At 48.4% G+C, this 20,743-nt stretch overlaps 1 protein-coding gene across 2 annotated transcripts in view; it reads left to right on the top strand.

Annotated features, from left to right (window-relative positions):
* The window catches only part of LOC140429269 (uncharacterized), a 123,474-nt gene that overhangs the window by 24,614 nt on the left and 78,117 nt on the right, over nt 1–20,743 (top strand). For both annotated transcript variants that reach the window (XM_072516050.1, XM_072516051.1), the window contains exons 2-3: nt 4,253–4,356; nt 11,631–11,729. In XM_072516050.1, the coding sequence (XP_072372151.1) occupies nt 4,253–4,356; nt 11,631–11,729 (203 nt within the window). The remainder of the gene's footprint in view (nt 1–4,252; nt 4,357–11,630; nt 11,730–20,743) is intronic.

The following is a 20,743-nucleotide window of genomic DNA, read 5'->3' as shown; positions in this document are numbered from 1 at the left end:
TTAAACCTAGGAGTTTACCATTGGCTGTTGGTAGGTAGCTCCGCCCTGACAGGCGGAGTATAAGAACTGTTGCCGTCTCAGCCACCTTCACTTTCTGTACCGAAGCTGCTGGGGAACAGTTCTAGTCGATTAAAGCCTTCAGTTATGAAATCACTTCGTCTTGAGTGTAATTGATCGTGCATCACATATCTAAATACTTCTCAAATGTTATGAGGGTCTCTGCCCCCACCACCCTTTCAGGCAGCGAGTTCCAAACTCCCACCAACCTCTGGGTGAAAAATGTTTCCTCACATCCCCTCTAAATCTCCTGCCCCTTACCTTAAATCTATGTCCCCTGGTCATTGATCCCTCCACCAAGGGGAAAAGTTTCTTCTGTCTATTTATGCCTCTCATAATTTTATACATCTCAATCATGTCTCCTCTCAGTCTCCTGCTCCAAGAAAAACAATCCAAATCTATCCAATCTCTCCTCATAACTAAAATTCTCCAGCCCAGGCAACTTCCTGGTGAATATCCTCTGCACCCTTTCCAGTGCTGTCACATCCCTCCTCTAATGTGGATTCCAGAACTGAACACAATACTCTAGCTGTGGCCTAACCAATATTTTATACAGTTACAGCATAACCTCCCTGCTCTCAAACTTTATGCCTCGGCTAATAAAGGAAAGTATACCATATGCCTTCATAACCACTGTATCAACTGCCGCTCTGCTACCTTAAGGCAGTGGTGTACATGCACACCAAGGTCCCTCTGATCCTGGGTGCTTCCCAGGGTCCTGCCATTTATCATGCATTCCCTTGCCTTGTTTGTCCTGCCCAAGTGCATCACCTCACACTCATCTGGATTGAATTCCATTTGTCACGGATCAGCCCATCTGACCAACCCGTATCCTCTATCCTCCTGTAATCTAAGGCTAGCCTCCTCACTATTTACCACCCCACCAATTTTCGTGTCATCCACAAACTTACTGATCAATCCTCCTACATTCATATCTAAATACTTTATATAAACCACAAACAGCAGGGGCCCCAACACTGCTCCCTGTGGGGCCCCACTGGACACCGGCTTCCAGTCAGAAAAACACCCCTCGAACATCACCCTCTGCTTCCTGCCACTCTGCCAATTTTAGATCCAATTTGCCAAATTTCCTTGGATCCCATGGGCTCTTACCTTCTCTATCAGTCTCCCATGTGGAACCTTATCAAAAACCTTCCTGAAGTCCAAGTAGACTACTTCTAGTAGTCAAGGGGCTTGTTTAGCACAGGGCTAAATCGCTGGCTTTGAAAGCAGACCAAGGCAGGCCAGCAGCACGGTTCAATTCCCGCACCATACTCCCCGAACAGGCGCTGGAATGTGGCGACTAGGGGCTTTTCACAGTAACTTCATTTGAAGCCTACTTGTGACAATAAGCGATTTTCATTTCATTTTTCATTTCAAATGCTCTCATTTGCTCATTCTCTCATTTACACACCTGGTCACCTTTTTGAAAAATTCAATCAAGTTGGTCAGACATGACCTCCCTTTAACACAACCACGCTGACTGTTGTTGATTAATTGCTACCTCTTCAAATGCAGATCAATTCTGTCTTTCAGAATTGTTTCCAGTAGTTTCTCCACCACACAGGTTAGACTGACTGGCCTGTAGTTTCCTGGTTTATCCCTTCCTCCTTTCTTGAATATGGTATCATATTGGCTATCCTCCAGTCCTCTGGCACTTATTATCCACGCCCCTTCTATTCCCTCCCTTGCCTCACTCAATAGCGTGGGATACATTTCATCTGCCCCTCGAGATTTGGCTACTTTCAAGCCTGCCAGACCAATCAGAACCTCCTGTCTGTCTATGTTAATATCTTTAATTTTATTACAGTCCTTCTCCCTGATTTCTATACCCAACTGTCCATCTGATGAGTGAACACTGACACAAAGCATTCATTTAGAACCCTATCTACATCCTCCAGCTCCACACACAAATTGCCATTGTGGTCCTGAATGGGCCCTGCTCTTTCTTTTGTTATTCTTTTACCCTTAATGTACTTGTAAAACAATTTAGGATTTTCCTTTGTTTTATCTGCCATTATCCTTTTTGCTGTCCTAATTTCCTTTTTAAGTTCCCTCTTGTACATTCGACACGCTACTAGGCCTTCTGCTGTTTTGAGCCCTCGATATCTGCCGTAATCCTCCATTTTTCTCCTGATCCATGGTATATCACTTGATATCCAGGGTTCACTTTATTTGTTGGTTCCACCCATTTTCTTGATTGGAACATGTTTGCCCTGCACTCGTCCTATTTCCTTCTTGAATGTGTCCCACTGTTCTATCACAGATTTACCAAAAAGTGTCTGCTCCCAGTCCACTCTGGCCAAATCGTACCTGATCTTAAAATCGACCTTCGCCCAGTTTAGAACTTTGATCTCAGGCCCATCCTTGTCCTTTTCCATAACAATCTTTAATCTAACGGAGTTATGATCACCGTCTGCACAATGTTCCCCCACTGATACTTAAACCACTTGCTTGGCTTTGTTACCGAAAATTAAGTCCAGGACCGCCCCCTCTCGTGTAGGTTCTTCTGCGGATTGGCTTAAAATGTTCTCCTTGATGCATTTTAAGAATTCCGCTCCCTTTAAACCTTTCACACTATGGCTACCCCAGTTAATATTGAAATCCCCCACGATCACTACCCTATTACTGTTACACTTCTCTGAAATTTGCCTACATGTCTGCTATTCTACTTCTCTTGGACTGTTAGGGGGCCTATAGAACACTCCCAGCAATGTGTTTGCACGTTTTGGTTTTTACGTTCTACCCATATGGCTTCAGTTGAAGAGCCTTCTAAGATGTTGTCCCGCCTTACTGCTGTAATGGATTATCTGACAAAATAACTCCGCTGAAATATTTTTCTACAACTGCACTAGTTGATCTCTCGTATCATTGTCTGAGGGTGGTCGAGAGTTTGAAGCACTATTGTGATGTTTACATAGGACAACTGTACAGAAACGTGCAATTCGAACAAATCAGTTCATGCTTTTTTAATGCTCCACTAGATTTTCCTCCCATCATTCCTTATCTAAATATATCAGCATTTAACCCCTTTTCCCTCAAACACATATCTAGCCTCTCCTCAAATGCACGTGGCTATTTGCTTTAACACTCCATATTGGTTTGTTCCATTAAGGACATGGTTGATAAACATCATGTGGTGAAGTGGTCTAAATAGACAAACACTGAATTAAATTACAGCGAGTTGCAATTAGAACTTGACTCAACTCTTTCCAGAGAGCATGAGTCAGGATAAAAACAGCATATTTTTGAAACGTTTGTTCATAGAATTCCTACAGTGCAGAAGGAGGCCATTTCGCCTATCTAGTCTGTACCGACCCTCTGAAAGAGCACCCTTCCTAGGCCCAATCCCCTGCCCTATCCCTGTAACCCTACCAAACCTTTGGACACTAAGGGGAAATTTAGCATGGCAATCCACCTAACCTGCACATCTTTGGGCTGTGGGAGGAAACTAGAGCACCCAAGGGAAACCCACGCAGACATGGGGAGAAAGTGCAAATGCCACAGAGGGCGGAATTGAACCCGGGTCCCTGGCAATGTGAGGTAGCAGTACTAACCACTGTGCCCCCCTATATGCTAATTTGAAATGCAGTTTTGAAGAGTGCCCCACTTGTCCAGATGGTTTTGTTCAGTTGTTAGTATAATTCAGTTGACAGTTCTTTCACCTCAGTCAAATGTTGGCAGTTCAAGTTCCACTCCAATACTCAAGCATAATTTTAGATCTAATCGAGCATTTCAGTGCAACACTAAGGGAGTGCCACATTGTCAGAGGTACAGTGTACCAGATGAGGGGTAAAACCCGAGATCACGTATGCTTGGACAGCTGGATGTAAAAGTTCCATGGCAATATTTGAAGAAGGACAGGCTGGTCCAGCTAACATTCTTTCCTGAAACTAAAAAGGAACAAACTGGCTATTTCTCTTTTGCTGTTTGTTGTACCTGCTGGGCACAGGTTGGCTGCCTCTCTTGCCCATATTACAGAACTGCAAAGATGATTCATTGCATAATGCTTAGTGACAATGTCAGAATGTGAATGTCAGTGCAAGTACTCGCTTTCGAATATGGCTTCAAATCAGAAAGAAACAGAAGTCTTTAAATGTAATTTTGTTGTGTTTCATTCATATTAAAACTGTGATGGATTTATGGATTGACTGGACATACCTGTTGTAACTGCTCATGTTTCCCTTTCCAATAGTGTTGCCACAAGAGAAGACCTTCTTGAACGCTGCTAAAAACGATGATATAGGAACTTTGTCAAGATGCTTAGAAAACAAAGTCCAGATTAACATTAAGACGGAAGTAAGTAATGATAGATTTTATATATAGCAGTGATTTTGCTGTTCTTTAATTTTAATGTAACTTTTTGGATTCATAAAATTAGTAAGTAATCTTTTTATAAGAAAACAGGAGTGAGAAGAGGATATCTAACTGAGCCTGTTTTGTATAATACCCTCCTGTGTCACTGCCAGTCCGTCTGCTATAATTACTATGCAGAATGGGAACCGGAGTGATCCACAATTTTATGTCTCGGAAACTAAATATTCCATGTGAGTCTCTGAAAATCTTCTTTTTAAAGTATACATTGTGGTTACAATAGTATTTAAAATCTATTCTCAGTTGCCCCTCATTTACAGCAACTAATTATTGAGAAAGATTTTCACAGTGGTGCTGGGAACCCAATAGCAGGAGGAAATCCGGCGCCGATCCCACAGAGTGACGTATAAATACCCTTTTGAGCAGGGGGGGGACCTTGGTGCCCAGTTAGTGGCGCTGAGCACCTCCAGCAGGCAGGGGCAACTAACCTGGCACCGTCTGCAAAGGCAAAGAGCCATGATGTGGCCTACCGCTGCCTTAGAGCAGGCAGCTCATGAGAAGACCATAAGCAGGAGCACGGCAGAGAGTGACAAACACAGAAAAGGTACAGCTCTGGACCCAGTTTGAGAGGCCCATCAAAACTCAGTCTTCCTCAAATTGAAATCAACTTTCCAACCTCCCCACAATGAACCCGACAGTTGGACACTAACATGCGGCAGGCCGTTCGGATTCACCAAAATAAAGGTTAGGAACATAGTAACAGGAGTAGGCCATTCAGCCCCTCGAGATGGTCCCGCCATTTAATGAGATTATGGCTGATCTGTGGCCTAACTCCATATACCCGCCTTTGGCCCACATCCCTTAAAATCTTTGCTGAACAAAAATTGATCTATCTCACTTCTAAAATTTGTAACTGATTGAGCTTCAACTGCTGTTTGTAGGAGAGAGTTCCAAACCTTTACCACCCTTTGAGTGAAGAGGTTCTTCCTAACATCTCTCCTGAACATCTAATCCTAGTTTTTAGACTATGCCCCCTAGTTTTAGAATCTCCAACTGGTGGAAATAGTTTGTCTTTATCTACCCTGCATTTTCCTGCTTTTTAAGGACATTAAAAGGCAAATCAGGTGGCAGCAAGCGTGTACCTCGTTCTTTACCTCGCACCAGACCGTTGAAAATTCTAAATTGCCCCAAGGCTTCAGGACCCTGAGAGGACATCCAGGATTGTGATTCACACTGGGTCCTGAACCGATTGACATTGAAAATCTGTCCCATTAGATTTATGAGAAGAATTACTTTGTTTGGATGAATGAGGACTATAAGTATCTAGCCCTAGCCTATGCCTTTTGAATTGGAAGGTAACAAAATGGTCGGGTGGGTTGGCAGTTGATGATGACGAACTAAGGTGAAATCTGTGTGCTCCTCTCAAAGATAGGTTACTATGTCACACTTGCTTTCCAAATGGGAATGCCCAGTAGCTGATTGACGATGGAACTTTCATGGTGTCGCACGGGTCCTTCACTGAGTCCAGAGCCTGGCAACAATTTGAAGCTGCACTCCTGGTGGGAGTCATGTGAACTTTCGGAAACAACTCTCAATCCCCCAATCACGGAGTTGCCAGGCTGAAACAGTCACATTTGGGCACAAAATCATTCCTATGCCAGAGTTTCCTCTCCACACAGGGCCTTTACTTCTGAATGCCCTGCAGCCATCAATTTTGAGGCACCCTCGCACTCACTGATGCGACCATCAATTCACACGAGACGGAGAGTTGAAGTAAACTGTGGCTCTAATCAGCTAGAACTGTGCCTGCCTGCGACTGCTCTGCACTGAGAGCCGTCTACAGGGCAGCAGCTCCATATATCTCCCCTCAAGGGGGCGGAGCCCACAAGGGCACCAACATGATACAAGCGGTGTAATACAATACAATGGTCCATAGGTGGAGCCCACAAGGGCAACAACATAGTACAATGCAATACAGTGGTGAATGGCTGCCATAAAACGTTCACCACATTCACCCCGTTAGAAAATTGAAGTCCAGCGGGGGTGAAGCGGCTCACAGGTTGAGTCTGTTCGGCATCCTGATCGTGCGCTGCGATCGCCTGAGCTCGGGTTTTGCTGCGGGCACATGTGTTGAACTCGTCGATGCGGGCATGGGTGTTGACTCCGGGAGAGTGTCTTCTGGAGCTTCATCCCTGTAGGTCGGCGATGGGGGGAGGGGGTATAGGAGGGGGCGTGGAGGCCATGTAGGGGCGGGGGCGCTGTTCGGTGTAGGTTGGAGGGGGTAGGTGATGGTCGTAGGGGATCCTGCAGGTGCCAGGTCCCAGAGGGAGACCGTATCTTGTCGACCGTCGGGGTGCACCACGTATGCATACTGGGGGTTGGCGTGAAGGAGCTGGATGCTCTCGACCAGGGGGTTGGACGCATGGCTCTTTACGTGTTTTCGGAGGAGTACTGGCCCTGGTGTCGTCAGCCAGGCGGGGAGCGAGACCCCGGAGGTGGATTTCCTAGGGAAAACAAATAGGCGGTCACGAGGGGTCTCGTTCGTGGCTGTGCAAAGAAGTGACCTAATGGAGTGGAGTGCGTCGGGGAGGACCTCCTGCCAGTGGGAAACTGGGAGATTCCTAGATCGTATGGCCAGGAGGACGGCCTTCCATACTGTTGCGTTCTCCCTCTCCACCTGTCCGTTTCCCCGGGGGTTGTAACTGGTAGTCCTGCTCGAGGCGATGCCCTTACCGAGCAGGTACTGACGCAGTTCGTCGCTCATAAACGAGGAGCCCGGTCTCTGTGGACGTAAGTGGGTGAACCGAACAAGGTGAAGCTACTATGTCGGGCCTTAATGACGGTGGCCGCGGTCATGTCGGGGCAAGGGATTGCAAAGGGGAAGCGGGAGTACTCGTCAACGACGTTAAGAAAATAAGCGTTGCGGTTGGTAGAGGGGAGGGGCCCTTTGAAGGCGCTCGAAGGGCCGGGAATCCTTCACCAGATGGGCCTTATCTGGTCGATAGAAGTGCGGCTTACACTCCGCAGATTTGGCAGACCCTGGTCATGGCCCTGACCTCCTCGGTGGAGTAGGGCAGGTTGCGGGCCTTGATGTAGTGGAGAAGCCGGCTGACCCCCGGGTGGCAGAGGTCGTTGTGGATGGCCCGGAGTCGGTCATCTTGCGCGCTGGCGTATGTGCCGCGGGACAGGGCATTTGGGGGCTCATTGAGCTTCCCAGGACGCTACACGATATCGTAATTATAGGTGGAGAGTTCGATCCTCCACCTCAAGATTTTATCGTTCTTGATCTTGCCCTGCTATGTGTTGTCGAACATGAAGGCTACCGACCGTTGGTCGGTGACGAGGGTAAACCACCTACCAGCGAGGTAGTGCCTCCAATGCCGTACAGCTTCCTCAATGGCTTGAGCTTCTTTTTCGACTGAGGAGTGTCGAATCTCGGAGACGTTGAGGGTAGGGGAAAAATGCTACGGGCCTGCCTGCCTGATTAAGGGTAGCGGCGAGGGCGACCTCTGACGCGTCGCTCTCCACCTGGAAGGGGATGGACTCGTCCACCTCGCGCATCGCAGCTTTGGCAATATCTGCCTTGATGCGACTGAAGGCCTGGCGGGCCTCAGCCGCCAGTGGGAAGATGGTAGCTTTGATCAGTGGGCGGGCTTTGTCCGCATAGTTGGGGACCCACTGGGCATAATAGGAAAAGAACCCGAGGCATCTTTTCAGGGCCTTGGGGCAGTGGGGGAGGGGGAGTTGCAGGAAGGGGCGCATACGGTCGGGGTCGGGCCCTTGGACACCGTTTTCCATGACGTAGTCGAGGATGGCTAGTCGGGTTGTGCGGAAAACGCATTTCTCCTTGTTATAAGTGAGGTTGAGGGCTTGGGCGGTTTGGAGAAACTTCTGAAGGTTGGCATCGTGGTCCTGCTGGTCGTGGCTGCATATGGTGACGTTGTCCAAGTACGGAAATGTGGCCCGCAGCCCGTACTGGTCCACCATTCGGTCCATCGTTCTTTGGAAGACCGAGACCCCGTTGGTGACGCCGAAGGGGACCCGGAGGAAGTGGAAGAGGCATGTAGTGGCAGTCCTCCGGGCAGATTGAGAGCTGGTGGTATGCAGACTTCAGATCCACCATGGAGAACACCCAGTAGTGTGTAATCTGATTCACCATGTCCACTGTCCGGGGAGGGGTACGCATCGAGGTGCGTGTACCGGTATATGATTTGGCTGTAGTCTACAACCATCCGGTTCTTTTCCCCGGTCCTGACGACCACAACCTGAGCTCTCCAGGGGCTATTACTGGCCTCGATGATCCCTTCCCGCAATAGTTGCTGGATCTCGGACTTGATAAAAGTCCTGTCCTGGATAGTGTACCGCCTGCTCCTGGTGGCGACAGGTTTATAGTCGGCGGTGAGATTTGCGAAGAGCGGGGGAGGCTCGACCTTCAGGGTCGCGAGGCTACAAATGGTGAGGGGGGGTAGGGGCCCGCCGAACTTTAGGGTCAGGCTCCTGAGGTAGCACTGGAAGTCCAGTCCCAACAGAAGAGGAGCGCAGAGATCGGGGAGTACATATAGTTTAAAGTTTGCATATTCAAAACTGTCCCTCTGGGATCAGTGTTGGGCCCACAACTGTTCACAATTTACATAGATGATTTGGAGTTGGGGACCAAGGGCAATGTGTCCAAGTTTGCAGACGACACTAAGATAAGTGGTAAAGCAAAAAGTGCAGAGGATACTGGAAGTCTGCAGAGGGATTTGGATAGGCTAAGTGAATGGGCTAGGGTCTGGCAGATGGAATACAATGTTGACAAATGTGAGGTTATCCATTTTGGTAGGAATAACAGCAAAAGGGATTATTATTTAAATGATAAAATACTAAAACATGCTGCTGTGCAGAGAGACCTGGGTGGGCTAGTGCATGAGTCGCAAAAAGTTGGTTTACAGGTGCAACAGGTGATTAAGAAGGCAAATGGAATTTTGTCCTTCATTGCTAGAGGGATGGAGTTTAAGACTAGGGAGGTTCTGCTGCAATTGTATAAGGTGTTAGTGAGGCCACATCTGGAGTATTGTGTTCAGTTTTTGTCTCCTTACTTGAGAAAGGATGTACTGGCACTGGAGGGTGTGCAGAGGAGATTCACTAGGTTAATCCCAGAGCTGAAGGGGTTGGATTACGAGGAGAGGTTGAGTAGACTGGGACTGTACTCGTTGGAATTTAGAAGGATGAGGGGGGATCTTATAGAAACATATAAGATTATGAAGGGAATAGATAGGATAGATGCGGGCAGGTTGTTTCCACTGGCGGGTGAAAGCAGAACTAGGGGGCATAGCCTCAAAATAAGGGGAAGTAGATTTAGGACTGAGTTTAGGAGGAACTTCTTCACCCAAAGGGTTGTGAATCTATGGAATTCCTTGCCCAGTGAAGCAGTAGAGGCTCCTTCATTAAATGTTTTTACGATAAAGATAGATAGTTTTTTGAAGAATAAAGGGATTAAGGGTTATGGTGTTCGGGCCGGGAAGTGGAGCTGAGTCCACAAAAGATCAGCCATGATCTGATTGAATGATGGAGCAGGCTCAAGGGGCCAGATGGCCTACTCCTGCTCCTAGTTCCTATGTTCTTATGTTCAACGCCCTGTATCGCGAGGTTCGCGACAGTGTACCCCCGGATCTGCACTGAGTCCGATCCGGAAGCGAGTGAGATTGTTTGAAGTGCGGGGGAGATTTGGAGAGAACAGCGCCTTATCGTGTCTTCCTCGATTTGCACGGAGATTCGATGGCTCACCCAGGCGTGGAGGAGGCTCAGCTTCTGTTCGTTGGTGACAGAGGGCGAGGAGGAGGCGGCGAGGTAGGCCTCGAAACATCGGAGCCTGTGCGAAAAAATCCCTTTGGCTTCCGCGGCCTGTGGGTCGAGTTCCAGTCGGTCAGGTTTGAGGGCTGCTTCCATCGAGATGTTGTAGCTGATTAAATTGATGCGACCATCAATTCACATGATACGGAGAGTTGAAGTGAACTGTGGCTTTAATCAGGTAGAACTGTGCCTGTCTGCGACTGCTCTGCACTGAGAGCCGCCTACAGGGCAGCTGCTCTCTATACCTCCCCTCAAGGAGGCAGAGCCGGGGGCAGAGCCCACAAGGGCACCAACATGATACAAGCGGTGTAATACATTACAATGGTCCATAGGTGGAGCCCACAAGGGCAACAACATAGTACAATGCAATACAGTGGTGAATGGCTCACCTACTCTGTCTCAGCAGCAGCTAACTCTTCCAGTGGAGCTGCTGGTGGTCCTGTGCTTTAACCTCTCTTATTGGGCAATACATTGCTGTTCTATCCATTATCCTAAATTGGACAGCAAATCTGGAGGTGGCCAGATAGGAGCCCGTCAGATGTGAAGTTGTACCCATGGGTGTGCTGCCAGTAAGCACAACTTGAGACTCACATATAATCCTGGTGTCAGAACTTAATAGCCACCAGAAAATTATGTTCGATGTAGGTAGGCGTGGGGGAATGTCACAGGAACCTGTTAAACACCTACTTCTATTTCCAACAGTAATTTCACTTTCATGGCACAGGTTAAACAACAAGAACAACTCTCACACAAAAACAGAAAATGCTGGAAAATCTCAGCAGGTCTGACAGCATCTGTGGAGCGAGAACAGAGCTTATGTTTCGAGTCTGGGTGACACTTGGGTCAAAGTTAGAACAACTCTCAGTTTAACTGCACAATGCTTCACAGCTCCAGGGTCCCAGGTTCGATTCCGGCTTGGGTCACTGTCTGTGTGGAGTCTGCACATCCTCCCCGTGTCTGCGTGGGTTTCCTCCGGGTGCTCCGGTTTCCTCCCACAGTCCAAAGATGTGTAGGTTAGGTGGATTGGCCATGATAAATTGCCCTTAGTGTCCAAAATTGCCCTTAGTGTTGGGTGGGGTTACCGGGTTATGGGGATAGGGCGGAGGTGTTGATCTTGGGTAGGGTGCTCTTTCCAAGAGCCGGTGCAGACTCGATGGGCCAAATGGCCTCCTTCTGCACTGTAAATTCTATGATATGATTCTATGATATTTCCTCACTTCCCTGTTTATCTGTTTTCCTCGTTCTGACTCTCTTTTCTTCTTTGCCTGTGTTTCTCTCTTTCTCTAAGTCTTTTCTCTGGCTATCTGTCCAGCTCTTTCTGCAATATATTGAATCAAGAACATTCTAATTGCGAATTGACGCAAACTAAAGCATACATTTTTGTAAAATGAATTAGTTGTGATTAACCTGTCTCTGTTTCTGAACAGTTAGATCGCACTGCCTTACATTTTGCTGTCGCTAACATGAAGGAAAATGCTGTTGCCTTTCTTCTCAAACACAATGCAGTGGTGGACATTAAAGATAAGGTTTGTGAAACCCCTACTGCCAAATGACTGTAACACAATGTTTGTATGTCTTCATAGTACAGGGGATGGTGGTGGTGTATTACACTTCACTAAGGGAGTCCATGTTGCTGTGACAACTTGCACTTCTACATGCATGTTGTAGTGTGGAACTACAGATAGTGATAGTAGAGGCTCATACACTCTTCCCATCACATGACAGACCACAAATCTTTCTCGCTCTTATCGCCTGCTATTGGCATGTGTTGGAAGGATTTGTAGGTTGATGCTCAACCTCTGCGGTCAGCTTTCTTCGACATCATGTTCTGGGTGCGCCCAGAACCAGGGCACCCACTACTCTCGAGTAAAGTATATGAAGGTAAACTTGATTTTCTGGTGTGACAAGAGTGTCAATAAAACATTTTGAAGGGTAATTTTGACCTGGAGGAACTGTAAAATGGGTGCTGTCAGAACAACTGCCCATTTTACAACTCTCCTGTGTTTCATTTTGAATAGAATTGAAATTTGGGCGATTTATATAATGGCGAGATGACCTGCAATCACCCTTTTTACATTATTGGCCAAATTCAGCATTGCCACTCTGAAATGAAAAGAGAGACTGCTGGAAATACTCAACAAGTCTGACAGCGTCTGTGGAGAGAGAAACAGAAAAATTATTCTGCTGTTAACACCTACTCTGGACCTATGCCTTGTTTCTTTATTACAACCATCTTCACTCCCTTTGCCTTTAGTTCCATGGCTTTTTCTGAGTTCCAAAGCCAGGGCTCCGAGTGTGGACAGGGACGAACCCCTCATCCAGCTCTTTGCCTGCTCCAAAAACCAATTCAAATTCAAACTGAATCCAATTCATGGTGTTCACAAGAGACATATACCAGATCCAGGCATTATACCTGATCCCACGCTCATTTTAGCCAGAAGGCCGAGAAGCAATTTCCCCACCCTCTAAACCATCCGTGACTGCTCCTTTTGTCCCACGCTACCCTCCTCCCATTTTCAACAGTATAAAACCCATCACATGTCAACCTCTCTTCAGGTCGGAAGAAGAGTGATATTATGCTTGAAATATTAACTCTGTTAACTGCTATATCTGCTGAGTTTTTCCAGCACTTACTGATTTTATTTCAGAACTCCAGCATCTGCACTATTTTGCTTTTATACCCATTCTGAGTTTATGGAGAGCAGTGTTTTTCAAACTTTTGTCCCCGAGACCCACTTTTGCCAACTGGCCGACTTTCGCCACACATGCCACGTTCGCTTACCTTTAATGCGAAAGGGGAGCCTGCTTGATCCTCACAATCTCGCTCCAATCAGGAAAGAGCAATGCGCATATCAGGTGCAGAGTTTAGCCAGTTCCTTTGCCTCGCCTTCATCTTTGTTCGAATGGAAAATCCAACCTTGCACATGTAAGTCGTTGTGAAGGGCAATAACAACAAAATGCTTACTTTACTCAGCACTAGATACTCCTGGGAGATGCTAAGTTAGAATGCTGACAGCCGGACTTCCGGTGGCGGCTATGAAGGAGTAAGTCACACATTTGGTGGCTCCCGCTCGGGTCGGACTTTTGGACCTTTTCCCCTGATTTTCTACTGGACTTGAACTGTAAAACTGAAGACAGAGGCAATTGTGGGCTGAATTCCCACATCGGTGCATGGAGAGAAGGACCAGAAGTGCACCGAAAGGCAGAATCAGAAAGACAGAGCAGGTTTGGGCTGAAGCTGCAGTGGGAGACAGCATGGTGGAGGACCGGACCTCTGGTTTGTCGACCTAGCGGTCAACGGAGCAGCTGATGCAAGTTATTCAGGAAGGCTTTGCTAAGCAGAAACGGGACTGCTTGGACCTGATAAAAGAATCGATTGAGCGGCTGGACCTTAGATTGGACGCCCAGGATCGGGCGATCCAGAAGGTGGAGAAGACGCTGGCTGAGCAGGAGGAACATTAAACTGCGGTGGAGTTGGAGGTGGGGATGCTGAGAGACCAGCAGAAGAAGCTCTTGGAGAAGGTGGAGGAGCTAGAGAATTGGTCCCGCCGGCAGAACTTGAGAATCGTTGAGCTCCCGGAGGAGTCCGAAGGAGCGGTCGCTGGTGCATACATCGCAGATATGTTTGAGAAGCTGCTGGAGATGGGGCATTCTCCCGACCCTTGGAGGTGGACAGGGCTCACAAAGCACTCGCGAGGAAGCCGCGAACGGGAGACCCCCTGAGGGAAATGGTGGTGAGATTCCACAGGTACCTAGATAAGGAGCACATTCTACAGTGGGCCAAGCAGACACGGAGCTGTAAGTGGGACAATAGTATCCTGCGGGTCTACCAAGACCAGAGTGTGGAGGTGGCCAGGCGAAGAGCAGGTTTCAACCAGTTTAGGTCGATCCTTTTTAAGAAAAAGGTGAAGTTCGAATTGTTGTATCCGGCCCATCTCTGTGTCACGTACGAGGAACAGCACTTTTATTTTGAGTCGCCTGAGGATGCGCTGGACTTGTGAAAAGGAAAGGACTGGTGGTGGATGAGAACTTTTGAACTTTGCTGCAACGTTCATGTTTATTTTTCTTTTTGTTTCTCTGTTCTTTAAAGAAAAGTTTCTCATTTTTCATTTAGTGGAAGCTGTTTGTAATGCCTTCTGTATTGGTTTGGGACCAATGGTAGAGCTGAGTGAGTTAAGGTTTTCATTTGCACTGTTGGGGGATGGAAGTGTGCTTGTTTAGATTTTGGTGTTTTTTCTGTCGGGCAATTGTGTGGGGATTGTTTGATGTTGGAGTATGTTTGTATGAGCGGGGGGGAGGGTGGGGGAGGGAACAATAGGTGGGAGACTATCCGGCGCCAGGCATGGGGGCCACCAAGATAGCTGGGCTGGCTAGCTCACGGAAGCGCAGTGGGGGGTGTGCATATGTTTGGTTTATCAAAGAGGTTGGGTTACAGAGTGTTGTTACTGGGGGGGTGGGGTGGAAAATGTTCTGCTGATGAGGGAGGGACTTGGGCCAAGGGACAGAGAGGAGGGTGGGGGCGGAGGCTGCCTGGGTGTGGGCCGGTGGAGGTGCGGAGCATGGGCTGGAGGCGGGCCCAAAAAAGGGGATGGCTGATCGGCGAAGGGGGGGACAAGGAGCCCCCCAATTAGGCTGATCACCTGGAATGTTCGAGGGTTAAATGGGCCAGTCAAGAGGGCACGTGTGTTCGCGCATCTTAGGGGACTGAAGGCGGAAGTGATAATGTTGTAGGAGACGCACCTTAGAATAACTGACCAGATTAGATTGAGGGAAGGCTGGGTCAGTCAGGTCTTTCAATTCGGGACTGGATTCAAAGACTAGAGGGGTCGCGATCCTGATCAATAAGCGGGTGGTGTTTGAGGCGGGTAGAATAGTTTCGGATGTGGGAGGTCGGTACATTATGGTCAGTGGGAAACTGGAGGGTGTGCAGGTGGTATTAGTAAATACGTATGTGCCAAATTGGGATGATGTGGAACATAGAACATAGAACGATACAGCGCAGTACAGGCCCTTCGGCCCACGAAGTTGCACCGAAACAAAAGCCATCTAACCTACACTATGCCATTATCATCCATATGCTTATCCAATAAACTTTTAAATGCCCTCAATGTTGGCGAGTTCACTACTGTTGCAGGTAGGGCATTCCACGGCCTCACCACTCTTTGCGTAAAGAACCTACCTCTGACCTCTGTCCTATATCTATTACCCCTCAGTTTAAAGCTATGTCCCCTCGTACCAGCGATTTCCATCCGCGGGAGAAGGCTCTCACTGTCCACCCTATCTAACCCCCTGATCATTTTGTATGCCTCTATTAAGTCTCCTCTTAACCTTCTTCTCTCCAACGAAAACAACCTCAAGTCCATCAGCCTTTCCTCATAAGATTTTCCCTCCATACCAGGCAACATCCTGGTAAATCTCCTCTGCACCCGCTCCAAAGCCTCCACGTCCTTCCTATAATGCGGTGACCAGAACTGTACGCAATACTCCAAGTTTATAGAGTTTATAAAGAGGATGCTGGGGAAGATACCGGACCTGGACTCGCACAGGTTGGTCATGGGAGGGGACTTCAACACAGTTATGGACCCTGGCTTGGACCGGTCAAGCTCGAAAATGGGCTGGGTGCCAGTAATGGCAAAGGAACTAAAAGGGTTCATGGAGCAGATGAGGGGGGGGTGGATCCATGGCGATTTGGGCAGCCGAGGATGAAGGAGTTCTCCTTCTACTCACACGTGCATAAAGTGTACTCCCGGATAGATTTCTTCATTTTGAGCAGGGCCTTACTGGCAGGGATGGTGGACACGGGGTATTCGGCGATCACAATCTCAGACCATGCTCCGCACTGGGTTGACCTGCAGGTTAGTAAAGACAGTAACCAGCGCCCGCACTGGAGGTTAGACGTGGGACTTTTGGCTGACGAAGGGGTGTGCGAGCGGCTGATGAAATGTATTCAGAACTACCTGCAGGTCAACGACACGGGGGAATTTTCAGCAGCGGTGGTCTGGGAAGCACCGAAGACGGTGGTCAGAGGGGAGCTGATCTCGATACGGGCCCATAGGGAGAAGGTAGACAGGGCAGAGATGGACCGACTGGTTAAGGAGATACTACAGATCGATAGGTATGCGGACACCCCAGAGGCAGGGCTTTTAAGGGAACGGCGGAGGCTACAGGCGGAGTTTGGTTGTTAACCACAGGGAGGGCGGTGGAGCAGCTGAGAAAGCCGAGGGGGGGCGATCTATGAGTATGGAGAGAAGGCCAGTAGATTGCTTGCACAGCAGCTTAGAAACAGGGAGGGAGCCAGGGAGATAGGGAAAGTGAATGACGAAGATGGGAAACTGGTTAGAGATTCTGCAGTGGTGAATAAGGCGTTCAGGGATTCCTATAGCAGGCTGTGTAGGTCGGAACCCTCAACGTGGCCGGAGGGGATGAGGCACTTCTTGGGGGTGGCTGAATTTCCCAAAGGTGGACGGGGAGCTGGTAGAAGGGCTGGGGGCTTCGATCGGGTTGCAAGAGATAGTGGAGGGTCTGAAGGCCATGCAGTCGGGTAAAGCCCTGGGGCCGGATGGGTACCCAGTGGAGTTTTTTAAAAAGTTCTCTGGCATATTGGGGCCGGTGTTGATGAGGATGTTCAATGAGGTAAGGGAAAGAGGGGTGTTGCCCCCGACAATGACACAGGCCACGATTTCGCTGATTCTGAAGCAAAAACCCAGAGCTCTGTAGGTCCTACAGGCCGATATCCCTGTTGAATGTAGACGCCAAACTGCTGGGCAAAATTTTGTCCTCCAGGATTGAGAATTGTGTTCCAGACGTTATTGGGGAGGACCAGACGGGGTTTGTTAGGGTAGGCAGTGGTGGCCAATGTAAGAAGGTTGTTAAATGTGATCATGATGCCCCCGGAAGGTAGGGAGGTGGAGGTAGTGATCGCAATGGATGCAGAAAAGGCTTTTGATCGGGTAGAATGGGATTATCTGTGGGAGGTACTGGGACGGTTCGGATTTGGGCGGGGCTTTATTGACTGGGTCAGGTTTCTGAATCAGGCTCCTGTGGCAAGTGTACGGACAAATAGGACAACATCGGACTATTTTAGACTGCACAGAGGACGAGACAGGGATGCCCCCTCTCCCCACTGTTGTTCGCGCTAGCTATAGAGCCGTTGGCAATTGCTCTGAGAGCCTCAAGGGGCTGGTCCGGGAGGGGTGGGGTGGGGAGGGGAGGGGGGGAGCACAGAGTCTCGCTCTATGCAGATGACCTGCTTCTGTATGTATCGGCCCCATTAGAGGGGATGGAAGAAATCATGAGAATTCTATGGGAATTTGGCCGGTTTTCGGGGTATAAGTTAAATATGGGAAAAGGTGAGATGTTTGCGGTCCAGGTGAGGGGACAGGAGAGGCAATTGGGGGAGATTAGTATGGGGAAACTTTAGGTACCTAGGCATTCAAGTGGCACTGGAATGGGACCGGCTGATGAATTAAACCTGGCCTGGCTAGTAGACCAAATGATGGTGAAGATGACGGTGCTCCCGAATTCCTGTTTGTGTTTAAATGGGTCAACAAAGTGATCTCTGGCTTTGTTTGGGCAGGCAAGACCCCGCGAGTAAGGAAGGTAATGCTTGAGCGGAGTCGAGGAGAGGGCGGGCTGGCGCTGCCAAATTTTAGTAACTATTACTGGGCGGCGAAAATAGCCATGATCGGGAAGTGGGTGGTGGGGGAGGGGTCGGCATGGGTGCGTATGGAGGCGGCTTCATGCAAGGGCACCAGTTTGGGGGCGTTGGTAACTGCGCCTCTGCCGTTCCCACCGGCACGGTACTCCACCAGTCCCGTAGTGGTGGCGACCCTGAGAGTCTGGGGGCAATGGAGGAAGCATGTGGGAGCGGAGGGAGCATCGGTCTGGTCTCCAATTTGTAATAATGACCGGTTTGCCCCAGGAAGTATGGATGGGGGGTTCCGGATATGGCGGAGAGCAGGGATTGAGAGGATGGGGGATATGTTTATAGAGGGGAGCTTTCTGAGTATGAGGGCGTTGAGGAAATGTTTGGGTTGGCGAGGGGAAACAAATTCAGGTATCTGCAGGTGCGGGACTTCCTACGTAAACAGGTGTCAACCTTCCCGCTCCTACCGCTAAGGGGGATTCAGGACAGGGTAGTTTCCAGAGGGTGGGTAGGAGAATGGAGCGTCTCGGACATTTACAAGGAACTTATGGGGTACAGGAGACGCAGACCGAGAAGCTGAAGCGCAAGTAGGAGGAGGAGCTGGAAGGAGAGATAGAGGATGGTCTATGGGCGGACGCGTTGAGTAGGCTCAGACTGATTCAATTCAAGGTCATTCACCGGGCTCACATGACAGTGGCCCGGATGAGCAGACTCTTTGGGGTGGAAGACAGGTGTGTAAAATATGCGGGAGGACCAGCGAACCATGTCCACATGTTCTGGGCATGTCCGAAGCTTAGGGGATTTTGGCAGGGGTTTGCAGATGTCATGTCCAAGGGTGGCGCTGAGTGCAGAGGTGGTGATTTTCGGGGTGTTGGAAGACCAGGGAATCCAGGAGGAGAAAGAGGCAGACGTTCTGGTCTTTGCTTCCCTGGTAGCCCGGAGACGGATACTATTGGCTTGGAGGGACTCAAAGCCCCCAAAATCGAAGACCTGGCTATCGGACATGGCTACTTTCTCTGTTTGGAGAAAATCAAGTTCACCTTGAGAAGGTCACTGTTAGGGTTCGCCCGGAGGTGGCAACCGTTCGTCGACTTCTTCGCGGAAAATTAATCGTCAGCAGAAGTTGGGGGGGAGGGTTAGTTTAGCTTAGAGGAGGGGGTTAATAAAGGTGGGACCTTTAAGGGAGGGAGACGGCTTTTGCACTATGCTTATAGTTTCATGTACATTGTTTGTTGTGTTATAATACCAAAAAATACCTCAAGAAAATGTTTATTAAAAATAAAATGCTGACAGTCTCATGGGCTTTTGCCATATTTTTAATGTGCTATCACAGGTCAGGAACAGCAGCGTAGTCTTTTCATTTGGAGTTAGCTGTAAGTTAATAACTGACTCTGGAACAAAATCTCAAAAGAAATTTTTCACCCACCATTTCTCTTTCAAAATCTGAAACTTTGCATCTCATTTTCCAGTGCTTCCCCAGATATAACACACATGGGCTTTGCATCTTTATTTGCAATGCCACAATTGACAAAGCCATACCCCAAGAAATCATCTTTATACCGCTTTGTTCCTGAGTTAAGTCTTTTCTTTGTAGGCTGCTAACCAGAGGCCCTGGAAGCTCTGTACAGAACTAACACTAGCACTGCTCTATTTTGCCCTGGACTCTCCTGTGCAGCTCTCTCCAGCAGATTCAGATGTGAGATCCTGATCAGTAGGTACACTGTCAATTTGTGTCTCTGGTCATTTCTTACTTGTAAGAAAATGAGTCATCTTCACAGTCCTCTTGCCTTGCTTACTAGCAGCTACAAAATGGAAGCCGCTCTCTCTTGTGTAATTTGGTGCCATAAGCATGTACATACAGGACGATTGATGTCAAGTGAACAAGCAGGGCTCATGACCTGCTTACCGCTGCCGCTTCTGCCGGAAGACTGCACACAGCGTCATTTCGTTTTCATTTAAAAGCCGGTAGCGGCAACCATTCTCAATAAAAATTCCGGTAGCAGCCTTTGGGCGCTTCTCCTGGGATCGAGACCACCGCAGGAACGCAGCGACGGATCGCTCCATCATCCTACCAACACCCGCCCGCGACCCACCCGCGGGTCATGAAACGCACTTTGAAAAAGCCTGATGCAGAGTAACAAAATTCAGCCAGTTAAACACTCAGTTTACTCTCTGAGTACTAATCTGGAATGCTGTTAATCCGTTATTTCAGTTTGATCCTGCAAACACTTTGGGTGGGATCTTCTGAGTGTTCCCTGGCAGAGGAGGATGTGAACAACGGGAGTCCCCGCTGACACTAGCAGGACTGGAAGATCCCACCGCCAGCCAATGACCAACTGCATCCGCCGCTGGAAAACACGCCGCAGGGGCGACAGAAAATTACGTCCTGTATTTCTTCAAACATCAAGAAAACAATTCATCTTAGACCTGAAGTGACTCCATTATATTTTCTTTCAATTCAGATTGTTAAAGCTTTGTGCTGATATGTAAATTATAACAATTTGGATCTGTAGCATGCACACATTCACGGTCTAAGTGCTGAAGATTGAAGGCTTCTTTTCTTTGGCTCCTGGGCAGAAAATCCCGCCTCTATCGAACCATTAAGAATAAATGGCCCGAATCTGATTCCACTGTCAATTTAAAATTATTCACAAATAAACCCGGATGAGGAGAAATTCCTTCACACAGAAAATTCTGATCTGCAATGTGCTGCTTAAAAGAGTGGTGAAGCAGATCCATTCAAAAGAGAATTGGATAAATATTTGGGGGAAAAAATTAAACATTTGAAGGGCCCCGGGGCAGAGCATGGGGGTGGGATAGCTCATTCAAAGAGACAGCACAGACATAATGGGCCAAATGGCCTCGTGCTATGATTCTCGGGCAGCAATTATGTTT

Source organism: Scyliorhinus torazame, chromosome 9 (assembly GCF_047496885.1).
Source record: "Scyliorhinus torazame isolate Kashiwa2021f chromosome 9, sScyTor2.1, whole genome shotgun sequence".
Taxonomy (NCBI): Eukaryota; Metazoa; Chordata; class Chondrichthyes; order Carcharhiniformes; family Scyliorhinidae; genus Scyliorhinus; species Scyliorhinus torazame.
The sequence above is the reverse complement of the archived record's forward strand: the minus strand, read 5'-3'. Positions and strand labels throughout refer to the sequence as shown.